Source organism: Loxodonta africana, chromosome 5 (assembly GCF_030014295.1).
Source record: "Loxodonta africana isolate mLoxAfr1 chromosome 5, mLoxAfr1.hap2, whole genome shotgun sequence".
NCBI lineage: Eukaryota > Metazoa > Chordata > Mammalia > Proboscidea > Elephantidae > Loxodonta > Loxodonta africana.
In genome coordinates, this window is record NC_087346.1 from 40,828,768 (window position 1) to 40,841,793 (window position 13,026).

General features: G+C 42.7%; 1 protein-coding gene across 1 annotated transcript in view; it reads right to left on the reverse strand.

The window, feature by feature from the left end:
• The window catches only part of HADH (hydroxyacyl-CoA dehydrogenase), a 62,621-nt gene extending 52,441 nt beyond the window's left edge, over window positions 1-10,180 (reverse strand). Inside the window, exon 1 of the mRNA XM_003410389.4 lies at window positions 9,991-10,180. Within this exon, the coding sequence (XP_003410437.1) occupies window positions 9,991-10,122 (132 nt within the window). The 5' untranslated portion in view covers window positions 10,123-10,180. The remainder of the gene's footprint in view (window positions 1-9,990) is intronic.
• Between the last annotated feature and the right edge of the window lie 2,846 nt (window positions 10,181-13,026).

The window sequence follows — 13,026 nt, forward strand, 5'->3', positions numbered from 1 at the left end:
TGTTCCTCCCATAGACATTTGCTATTTTTACAATAAATAAGGAAGACTCTTCTGGCACTGAAGTTTGTTGTTGTTGTTAGGTGCCATCATGAGTCGGTTCTGATTCATATGGACCCTGCGTACAACAGAACGTAACGCTGCCTGGTCTTGCGCCATCCCCATGACTGCTGCTATGCTTGAGCCCACGGTTGCAGCCACTGTGTCAATCCAACTCTTTGAGGGTCTTCCTCTTTTTTGCTGACCCTCCACTTTACCTAGCATGATGTCCTTCTCCAGGGACTGGTCCCTCCTGATAACACATCCAAAATATGTGAGATATCTCATCATCCTTACTTCTAAAAAGCATTCTGGCTATACTTCTTCCAAGACAGATTTGTTCCTTCTTTTGGAAGTCTGTGGTAGATTCAATATCCTCTGCCAACACCACAACTCAAAGGCTTCAATTCTTCTCTGGTCTTTCTTATTCACTGTCCACCTTTCACATGCATATGAGGTGATTGAAAACACCATGGTTTGGATCAGGCACACCTTAGTCCTCAAGGTGACATCTTTTCAACTCTTTTTTTTAAAGAGGTCTCTTGCAGCATATTTGTCCAATGCTGTCCATCCTTTGATTTCCTGACTGCTGCTTCCTTGGGTGTCGACTGTGGATCCAAGTAAAATGAAATCCTTGATAACTGCCATCTTTTTTCCGTTCACCATGACGTTGCTTATTGGTCCAGTTGTGGGGATTTTTCTTTCCTTTATGTTAAAGTGTGATCCATACTAAAGGCTGTAGTCTTTGATCTTCATCAGCAAGTGCTTCAAGTCCTCTTTACTTTCAGCAAGTTAGGTTGTGTCATCTTTATAGCACAAGTTGTTAATAAGCCTTTCTCCAATCCTGATGCCCCTCCATATAGTCCAGCTTCTCCAATTATTTTCTCAACACTCAGACTGCATAAATACGGTGAAAGGATACAACCCTGACACACACCTTTCCTGACTTTAAACCACTCAGTATCCCCCTGTTCTATTCGAGTGACTGCCTCTTGATCTCTGTACAGGTTCCTGATGAGCACAATTAAGTGTTCTGGAATTCCCATTCTTTGTAATGTTATCATAATTTGTTATGATCCACACAGTCAAATACCTTTGCATAGTCAATGAAACACAGGTAAATATCTTTCTGGTATTCTCTGCTCTCGGCCAGGATTCGTCTGACATCAGCAATGATATCCATCGTTCCACATCCTCTTCTGAATCTGGCTTGAATTTCTGGCAGTTCCCTGTTGATGTACAGCTGCAACCACTTTTGAATGAAACTCGGCTACGTTTAATTACATGTGATATTAATGATATTATTCGATAATTTCTGCATCTGGTTGGATCACCTTTCTTGGGAATAGGTATAAATATGGATCTCTTCCAGACTGTTGGCCAGGCAGCTGCCTTCCATACTTCTTGGCATAGACAAGTGTGCACTTCCAGCACTGCATCCATTTGTTGAATCATCTCAATTGGTATTCTGTCAATTCCTGGAGCCTTCTTTTTCACCAATGTCTTTGGTGCAGCTTGGACCTCTTCCTTCAATACTATCGGTTCTTGATCATACGCTACTTCCTGAAATGGTTGAAAGTTGATCAATTCTTTTTGGTACAATGACACTGTGTATTCCTTCCATCTTCTTCTGATGCTTCCTCCGTTGTTCAGTATTTTACCCACTATTGCAACTTTGAGGCTTGAATCTTTTCTTCAGCTCTTTCGGTTTGAGAAATGCTGAGCATGTTCTTCCCTTCTGGTTTTCTAACTCCAGGTCTTTGCACGTGTCAACATAATACTTTACTTTGTCTTCTTGAACTGCCCTTGGAAATCTTTTGTTTAGCTCTTTGACTTCATCATTTCTTCCATATGCTTTAGCTACTTGATGTTCAAGAGCAAGTTTCAAACTCTCTTCTGATATCCACTTTGGTCTTTTCTTTCTTTCCTGTCTTTTTAATGACCTCTTGCTTCCTTCAGATATCATGCCCTTCATGTCATTCTACAACTCATCTAGTCTTAGGTCATCGGTGTTCAACGCATCAAATCTACTCTTGAGATGGTCTCTAAATTCACACGGGATATACTCACAGTTGTACTTGTGGTTCTCGTGGACTTGTTCTAATTTTCTTCAGCTTCAACCTGAACTTGTTCTGCATTTGGCCCCTGACCTTCTCCTGACTGATGATATTGAGCTTGTCCACCATCTCTTTTCACAGACATAGTCAATTTAATTCCTGTGTATTCCATCTGGCGAGGTCCACATGTAGAGTCACTGTTTACGTTGTTGAAAAAAAGTATTTGCAATGAAGAAGTCTTTGGTCTTAACAAAATTCTAATATGTGATCTCTGGTATCATTTCTATCACTATTTAAGCTTAAGTGACCATAATTTAAGCCAATCCATTAAGAACTCCTGTTTTATGATAGTGACCTACATGCTGTTATGCCTTGAGGATGAGAACTCTGCAATGGAAAAAAATTTATTTGAAGGCTATGTCCTCGACTCCATGACTTTTCTAGGCTTGGTGGAAGGCAAGTTTAGCCAGAGAGGAAATATTTTTAGACAAGAGTGCTTCAGAGCTATAAAAATAGGCTGAGTGAAGAGCATACTTGTCAAAGGCCATGAGTAATCTGGCCACAGAGCCAAGTAAACATGCCAAGAAGAAGCATACTGAACTTATATTTTTCCAAATGTATGACCAGATTTGAGGTAGCTTCTCCGAAACATAAGCGGAGTAGTGAATTTGTGAGAGTTACATCAACTAGTCCAGTAACTAGTCTTTTTCCCATCCTCTCCTTCTCAACACAGCTCCAAGGGGGGAAGGAGGTATCCCATTTGCCCTTACACCATAAAGCAGCTTCATGTCATCAAGATTACATTGCTTCTGAAAAATATCAACATTGTGTGAACCACCTACCACTTGAATTTGGTATTCCTCCCAATCCCCAGAATAAGTACATTAAGTTAGTGCTCTCCCTCAGCTGACTGTGCCCAGAGGCTGCTGGCTATCCTTTTGGGCTCTCAACATTTGATCCACAGAGTAAAGTCATAAATCAGTCGCCTCTCTCAAAACTGGCAAGTCTAGGTTTATGATTATCTCTGGTTGTGCAATGCTTTGAATTCTGCCATCAGCATAAGCTGTATTCGCTAACCTCAACAATCAGAAAAAGGCAATTTGTTGAGAATTCCAACCACCACCACCATGACCAGCTGGTTTGTTCAGGGCTCTCCCTCAGCTGACTGTGCCCAGAGGCTGCTAGCTATCGTTTTGCGTTCTCAATATTTGATCCACAGAGTAAAGCCATAAATCAGTTGCCTCTCTCAGAACTGGCAAGTCTAGGCGTATGATTATCTCTGGTTGTGCAATGCTTTGAATTCTGCCAACAGCATAAGCTGTATTCACTAACCTCAACAATCAGAAAAAGGCATTTTGTTGAGAATTCCAACCACCACTACCGTGACCAGCTGGTTTGTTCTTGAAACAGTTAAATTCATTGGCTGACCTCCTTTTTTAAGACTTGTATCTTTATATTTCAAAAAGTATATCTAAAGAGCCAAGAAAACATGCCTCTGTTTTTAGATGAAAAGTCTGTTAAACAATTAAAAAAAAAAAAAAAAAAAAACTCGATAAGCTTCCAGAGTTGGTAATGTAGTGAAAATACCTCTATTTCTCCCAAGACTTTCCTCCCTCCTCCTACAAATCCTGGAAAAGGGATAACTGTACATATCGACAGCATCTCAACCAAGTCTTGGTTATATTTAAGAATCCCTGAAAGACATGTAATGAGGACACCTTCTGGGTAGACACAAACTCAGACTGGTTTCCAGGAAAAATAACCTGTCAAGGCTTGTTAGGATGAGTGGGATTTTTGCTGAAAGCACCAATTAGGATGCTCTCACAATTCAGGTAACAGGGCCTAGTCCAGGAAATACAAAGGAGGGAGTAGAAGAAAGAGCCCTCCTCAGAATGGAAAGCTACAAAGCCTTTTCAAGGATGGAAGAGACATTGCCCATGACACCATCTTCAGTGTATGTGGTTAGATGAACAATGACAATATTAGGAGGAGGAAACTCTGGGCAGAAGTGGGGGTGGGGGCACATGATGAATTAATTAAGTCTTGGCAGGTGTGTTTGAGTCTTTGTATTTGAGTCTTTATTACGGGCACAGGGATGGCAACAGAGCATCTAGATGGAGATGACCAGCAGGTGATTCTAAATTTGAGTCTAGAGCTGAGGAGAGGCCAAGCTGATGTCCACTGACTTCACATACCCACAAATCTCCTTCCCAAGGGCAACACACTTTTCCCCACAAGACAGCAGGGGCCAGAGGTAGAGGCAGAACTGTGATGGTTCTCAGCCTCAGGAATCTCCAGTCAGCTAACCAGGATCTAACAGACCTGAGTTCCAGCCCTAGCTCCACCTCTGAGCCTTGAGCCCAAGTATCATTTCTGCAGGGATAATTACTTAATGGTCACATGAGATGGCAGATGTCAAAGTGCTCTGAACAGAATAAAGTGTCACATTTGTAGTGTTTTTTAAATGCCAGGTTCTGTTCTAAATGCTTTATATGTATGAACTCATTGTAATGCCCAAAAGTTAAGCACTAAGATTACCTTTCTCAACAACCCACATAATTAGTCTTAAAATCTTTAGAACTGTTTAAACACAGTTCTAAAGATAATTAAGAGAATCTAAAATAAGAGAAATCATCACCAGATTAGATCTGATGGACCTATATAAAAACAGCTAACTTTTACTAAACAGTTACTAATCAATGGCAAGTACTATTCTAAGCACTTTTATACATATTAGCTTATTTAAATCTTAAAATTTGTAGGCCAGTACCATTATTCCAGAAAGGAAAGAGGCAGAGGGCTGAAGTAACTTGCCCAAGGTTCATACAGCTAGGAGAAGGAGGACTGGGACTCAAATTCCGGCACAGGCACCTCAGAGGCTGTACTGTCAAGTCAGCTCTTTCTGCCCCTCCCCATCAGCAGATCACTCGCCAGAAACCATAACATTATTAGCATAATCCAGGGAGCAACACAGAATAGAGAGCAGCAGAATTAGCTTCCTGTATGGCTTCAAATTGGTTCATTCCAATTCGAACCCCTGCTGAAAATTGCCTTTCCAACCCAGATACACTGAATCAGAATCTACATTTGAACAAGATCCCTATGGGAATCTTGTGGAAATAAGAGTCCTCCACAGGGCTTTGAACTGGAATGAACCAGTTCTAAGCCAGGGTTTCCTATGGTCCCAGTAAAACTAGGCAAGCAAGTGTGTGCGTAAGGCAGATATGTGAGGAAACAGATCGAGTAAGGGAGGAAATTTGAAACTCAGCAAGAGGCAGGAGATAGTAAGGCTGGATCTAGGACATGGCAGAGAAAAACCAAAACCTGACTGAAGGGCCATTTCTGCTTTACAAAATGTTCAACCATTTTCCATGGCATTATTTTTTTACCTGTCAGCCTTACTTTGCTCTGGGAATGACAGTATCTTCTACCCTGCCCCAAGTGCAATGCTAATACGTCCATAGAAGGTGGTTTTACTATCCCAGTACATCAGTTAAGATCAGAGAACAACCCAATAAAGAACTAAGCAACAACCTAGGAAATGAGGCAAGAGCTTTCTGACAAACAGATGTATCCATCGCCTTGAGTAGAAATTAATATCTAGGAATAAAAATATTCCCTCCACAAAGAACCGTCAAAAGGAGTATTTATGGTCAGGTGACTGTGCCTATCTCTTGTGATCCTGAAACTTCTCCCAGGCCACTGCACTGTTTTTCAAGCAAACATAAATGTTCAATTCACTGTAGCAGAATGAAAGAATAAAGTCCCCCTAACCGCCCCCCCCAAAAGAAATACAAAGCAACTCTGATCACCCTTCTATTCAGCATCAGAAAATTCAGAGTTCAGGGCAGGGAGAAGATACAAGAGAAGTTCAGTGGCTAAAGAAAAGCCTTCAGGTCCACTTCGGTCTTCAGTCCTCCTCAAACACTGCACAGTAACAGGAGTAGTTTGGAATGCCCTATCCCTTTGTTTTAACAGCTTAAGGTGCTCTCCGCAGAAGAAATGCCAACTTTTTGTATTAAGAAAGATGCACTCCCAAAAACAGCTTTGGATGAGAAAAACCCATGTCCAACCCCTTCAGAATACAAACCTCCTCACTTTCTCAAAGAAGAGTAGCGCACTAAAACGAAAAGTTATGCTGATGAGCCCTGAGAGATCAAGCCTACGGAATTTCATTCCCAGGGAGCCCACTCCTCCTCACCAGTGATTTAATGAGTTCTCTGGGATCTTCACATAAAAAAAGAAAATGCATGAGGCAAAGCTTATACAGTATTCAGTCTATAAACTGGAGAAAAAGAAAATTCTTTTTTCTCCTTTATAAAACATAAAAACCTGTCCCTCACCCAAGGATCACTGAATGGTCTAAGCTTCCTTTCCAACCTAAGTACGCAGCTGAAGATAAAAGGCAATCAGAACCAAGTCAGAAGTGTATAATGGGCAAACACATAAAACAAGTTAGCCTTACTTAAATATTAACCAGCAGCCTAAGAGTTTTTTTTTTTTTCCTTTAAATTTAAAACAAACAAATGACAGGCAAAATAAATACATTTGGAGAATACAAACAGACAAATGGCCTGTGCTCTGATCAAATGTAATTAAGCAGGGACCTCACTTGTCTTAAACTGTTTAATTCTTTGACAAATGGAATTACCAGGCCCCCAAAAATCTGTTTAATTTTTTTTTCATCCTGCTCAGCACGAACTGGAACATATGATAAAAATTATTTAAAAAATTAAAATTGTAGACAGAACTGCATCTTGATTAAAATTAAAACTACTTCATGAGGAGTTTAGGAGACTTAAGTGTGAATTAGCACCATGATCTGTGGTTGTGTTTTAAAGGCTTTGATGAAATTTAACAATAAAATGAGAGGTAGATAAAAAGTGCCCATTCTCTTTTCAGAGGTCCGTAAACGAACTGCAGTACCAACTAGCATTTGCATTCAAAATTAAGCCAGATGGAACAAACAGTCACGTCAAATGCTCTCCACCTAAACATTATAGGCCTATCTCAGCAGCAACAATCAGGGATGGGAGCAGATATTAGGGGAAAAGGGCAACAGGACAAGGATAACTGCAAATAAGATAATAATCACAAATCACATCTCCTGAGCTCTTATTAGGTGCCAGATTGTGGGCTAAGTGCTTTACATGCGTTAAGTCAGTTAATCCTCCCCATACTCCTACAAATACTAGCACTGGTCCTACCTTAGAGATGAGGAAACCAAAGCACACAGGTTAAGCAACTTTCCCATGTTAAGAGCCGGCATGAGGCAGAGCTAACATTCAGGCCACATCCAACTCCAGGCCTAAACTTGCAACCATTACCCTGAGCTGGGGCGAGTCTGTACTCAAAACACATCAACTAATTAGTCAGTGGCACTCAATAAGCAAAAGAAATTTAGCTCGTCTCAGTAAAGGAACATAAAGAATGAAAACGCTGCTGAAACCAACCAGCTGAGAGTGACACAGAGATGTTTTGCAGGAAAGCATGGTTCTCCTTCACAGGATTATGACTGTCACATAAAGTGGCTGAGGCACTCTTAAACCCTGTCGTGTAAGGATGGAACTATTGTTCTTTTTGACTGTCCACTATTTAGATTTCTTTATCACCTTTTGGAATCACAAGTTCTGTTATGTTTCTAAGCTGTGGGGCAAATAGCTTTTTTGCCCTCTCAAGTTTCAAAAAGTATTCCCTGGCTCAGTTATTCAAGGATTTGATCCACAAGTCTGTGTTCCCCACTAATGTCTATCATTTCTCATCCCTCTCTTCTCATATGAGAGCTCCAATACCACACCTGAATTTTATGAGTTGCCCTTGTGTCTTTCATGCAACATAATCCCTTTATGTGGCCAATAATGGATGCTGTATTCCAAGAACTGAGCAACCTTGATTTTGTACAAAGGTGATGCCTTCTATTCAGTTTCTAATCTTTTTCCATTGATGTCTTCAAGCACACCATCCACAATATTTTCTGGATCCATTTCCTTTATTGTCATTAGAGGCTTATGGCTCTGATATCTTATGACTAAGATATTGTGTTATTATTGTTAGATGCCATTGAGTCGACTTTCAACTCATAGTGACCACATGTGACACGAGTAAAATTGCCCCATAGGGTTTTCTAGACTGTAATCTTTACAGAAGCAGATCACCAGGTCTTTCTCCTGTGGAGCTGCCAACCTTTGGGTTTGCAGCAGAGCGCTTAACCACTGCACCATCAGGGCTCCTCAGGTGTGTGGTTTTAAACAAGTATTTTATTTCTGCCCACACAAATCTCACTCTCACAACCTTGGGAGATGTGGGTTGAACAGAGGGATGAAAGTGCTCTCAAGCTAAACTCTGTCTTGAGTATAACATCCGAAATTTTTAGGTTAAAGTGGCTTTTTCCTTCCATCCCATGTATAACACAGACTATGGGGACACCATAATCTGGAAGTTACAGCACCTACACAATAAAAAAGGCAATGTATCTTCAAAAACATGATCTCAATTCAGAGAAATGGAAGACTGTAAGAAGTCAGAAGGATGAAACATTTACAGAAACATATATTTTAGGAGAAAATGCAATCAATCTAACATATTGCAAAAACTTTGCAGAGCGGAAAAAATTAAGATTTATGACAATAGAGAGATTTATTTTAAAAGCAAGCAAAAAAGTGAGCCCTTGGTTGGAAACAGATGCTGAAAAATTGAACTGCTGTGACTGTAGATATTGAACTTGAGGCTCCTCCATCAAGAAAAATTACTTTCCCTTCCCCAACAACTCAAGTTGTAAAGAGTTGAAATGTTAAGAATATAATCAGCCCAAATATGAAAATCATGGTCCTCCAACGTCAGCTGGGATGTATTCGTTAAAAATAAATGAAAAGCAAGCATTACAGTATCCCAGGAAATCAACTGCACAACCGACCCTGAACCACAGTTGGCCTGGAACAGGGTGAGCAGGGTATAGTCCTGAAATGTGCAGTGAGATTAGAGACTCCTCCAGAGTAGAAGGCCAGTCTGCAGCTTTATTTCTCCCTCCCACCTTTCCCCAGCACTAAACCTAGCACAGTTCTCTGCACGGAGGGCACCAAGTCAAGGGCCAAACTTGCCTCATGCTACTGTCGACCAAGTCCAGGTGGTCAGCAAGCTCTGATTAAGTGACCTTCTCAAATACTACAAAAAGGATGGCTATTATTATTCTTTGTAACCAGCAAAAGAAACACACGCGGGAGAGAGGGGACCGTTTAGGAGAGCAAAGACTGCAGTTATTTTTAAAAACTAGCAAATTAAGTTTAAAAAATGATGGCAGTCCAGGTTTCAGGAAGCAAATTCCTGCTTGAAGTGAGTAAGAAGGAAACACGTTATGGGGGGCACATATAATATTGCCTTCTTTCTGCACAAGTAGCCCCGGCGCAGTGGTTAAAGTGCTCGGCTGCTAACTAAAAGGTCGGCGGTTCCAACCCACCCAAAGATGAAGCAGTCTGCTTCGGTAAAGATTTACAGTCTTGGAAACCCTACGGGGCAGTTCTACTCTGTCCTATAGGGTCCCTATGAGCGGAAACGGGTTTGGTTTGCCTTTTGGTTTCCTTTGCACCGCCGTGTTTCGGTTCCTCGTGCTTTCGCGAACACTCTCCACAGAACCTCACTGGCCCCTGGAAGGAGCTGGACTTTTAGAGGCGAGGAAGCCGAGACTCAGTCCGAGGGCATTTAGCCTCTGGGCGAATGGAGCCTGTTGAGCCTTTGCAGGCCCCGACTCCAGATATTTCGACTACACGGGGGAGGGGAGGGGTGAAAACTCCTCCGGTCTCCGGTGGGTGGTGGCCACCCGGCCGGACACCCCCTGCTGGTCGCTGCCAGCCTCGGGTGGGCACTAAAGCGAGCGGGACGCGCAGCCCGCGGGGCGGCTCACCTGGGCGATGCCTGACCCCATCAGCCCGGCGCCGATGACTGTCACATGCTTGAAGGTGATTTTCTTCGCCGAGGCCGAGGCGGCAGACGAGGAGGACACGGAGCGCACAAACTGCCTGGTCACGAAAGCCATGGCGCGGCGGCGGCGGCGACAGCGACAAGTCCCAGTCAGCGAGGGAACCAAGGCAAGACGATCTCTGGGGGCGGAGACCCAGATGGCCCCACCGTCCCGCGCGGCTCTGTGACGTCACCCAGCGGCGGGGCGGGGACTTGCGGCCCGCTCCACCCATTGGCCGAGACCGCGGGCTACCGCGTTTGAACGTCTGTGCGCTGCGTCCGGGCCCGAGTGGGCCGGCGCAGGCCACCGCCTTGTGCTGCGCCGGGAGTGGCGGACTAGTTGCAGGTAGAGCTGCACCAGAGCTGGCGAGCGAGTCTGTTCCGAGTCTTGAGGCGAGCTGGGACGCTCGCGTTCCCTTGTTGGGCTGAGCACCGGCCCGCCCTTGAAAAAGGCACGGGCGCCTTGTATAACATAACAAAGTGCGCGGTGTTGATGAGGCTGCTGCTAGCTAGAATGTCTGCAGTTCGATTCCACCAGCCGCTCCATGGAAACCTTATGCGGGCAGTTCTTGCTCTCTCCTATAGTGTTCCTATGAGTCAGAATCAACTCGATGGCAACGGGTTTGGTTTTGTGCGTACCTCTGAGTCGCAATCGACTCCAAGGACAGGGAGTTCTGTACACAGCTAGGCACTGAGTAATTATTTGCTGTTTGGCAGCTGTGGTATTGGAATCTAAAATGTGCACTGTGTCGTTTATTTCCAGCGGGTGTTGATCGTTTCTGCTAAGAAGGAAGGAAACTTAAACTGCCGATATCCAAAACAGTTATCTAGTGTGTATTTCACTGTTCCACTTTACAGCTAACCAGAGATCAATGCAGTGAACACGTGGACGGATTAAGATCAAAGAGCAATGCAATGTTAGAAAACATAAGAAAGGAATGTCTTTCCAGATAGTGGAAGACTTGGGACCACCTAGGCCAATCTTTGCACTAGGGTGAATAATATCTAGTTTTTTTACTGTACCTTAGTGATAGGAACCCTGGTGGCGCAGTGGTTAAGAGCTACGCTGCTGCTAACCAAAACGTTGGCAGTTTGAATCTGCTAGACGCTTCTTGGAAACTCTATGGGGCAGTTCTGCTCGATCTATGGGGTCGCTATGAGTAGGAATCGACTTGACTACAACGGGTTTTGGCACCTTAAACCAAAAAAACCAAACCCATTGCCGTCGAGTCAAGATTAAAGTTAGTGTAGATAAAAAACAAACAAAAAACCTGTTACCACCAGGTTTTCCATAGTGTTATAAAATTGTTTATTAATTTACTTTAAAATATTTAATAAGGACCCACAAACCCACCATCCAAACAAAAGTTGGCCTCCCCTACCAGAAATAACTATCATAGTGAATCTGTGTTCATCATTCCTTTGATCTGATCTTATTTTATAACTAGTTCTATAGGAATATGGGAGAAGTCCTGTTGTTGAGTGCCCTCTTAGGCTCAGGACAATACTAAGGAGATCACTACTGTTTGGGAAGAGAGCATTCTATCCACATAATTAAACTCCATTAACCACTAGAGTCTAGGACTTGACCATTTCCAAAACCTGTGGAAATAGAAAGAGAAAAGATTACACAGAGAAACCTAGTAGCTTGAAGAATGGGTAAGTTTATCGAGAAAGGAATTTTGGATAGAGGAAGCAGCATGAGCAAAGGCAGAAACATGAGGAAGCATTGCAGTTGGGGAAAGGGTGAGGAGTTAGATGTGGTTAAAGGTGAAGCTAGGAAGATAAATGAGGATGCACTCAAGTTTGTTCAGGCGGGTGTTAGTTTTTCTCATTTACAAGGTTTATGCAATACAAGGCCAAACATACCAGTTACAGTGTTATGGTGTCACAATATATTTTTTAAAAATAAAATTTTTGTGTAATACAAAACATAATGCCTTAATATGGTACATTTTGAGATCTGTGACTTATTTTCCTCAAAAGAAAAAAATTAACCGCTGCAGGATTTTCTAGCAATTCTCAAATCTGAGGTGGTCTCCATGATGCAAAGGTGTGGTATAAAGAAAACAGTATAGTGAGAGTTAACAGTCTTGGCTCCGTCATTAGTGTGTTGTTTGACCTGCCAACACTTAACTCCCCAGGCTCCAATGTCTGTTGAAAGAAGTGGTCAGACAAATAACTTTCCAGTTTCCCACTAAGAGTCTAAACCCTGTTTACTGTCTTTTGAAGCTGGAGGACTTCCCTTGCCCCTCCTCCTGTCCAGTCCTGGTCAGATGATAGTTAAAACAGAATCCTTCTTTTGCAAGGACTGCAAACTTTTCCCAAGTGTGACCTTGGACTTTTGGCAACCGGGTAGGAATTTCTGTGGCCCCTGACCTGTACCTTCACCCTTTTCTAGGGGTCATGCCTCATTTCTTTCTGCAGAGAGAGCGGATTATTGGGAAGTGTGGCCATGACCATTGAACCAACCCAGAGACAACAAGCGCTTTAACAAAGAACAGGGCTGGCACAGAGAATGGAGTGAGTAATCACTGCTTTTATATGATTTGTCCCATAAATGGATCACTGTAATACTTAAAAAATAGATATCAAAGAAGCATTATTTGAAAACATGCATGGTGGTGGCCCTCGAGAGCTGCAGAAGCAGGGAGTATGGTAGGTTCTTTGCTTCCAACAAAGTCCCGTTGGGCAGAAAAAATATCAAAGGCTCTCTGGTCATCGTGAGTTATGAGTAGGCAGGCAGGGATCTGAGCGGACACCCAGTCTTTACACTGTCATGTGATAGACACGTTGACCTAAGGACAGGGTGTGCAAAGAGTCAGAAGCATTAATGGAGGCGGGACTCATTCAGTGAGGCAGAATTTTCCTTCTATTTGTGGGAAATTAATGAGTTCTGACTTACTGGGGAAAGAGTGAAAAATTAATGCTGTGTCTCCTGTGTTGAGCAATTTTTAGATTTTATATAGTAGAAAACTAG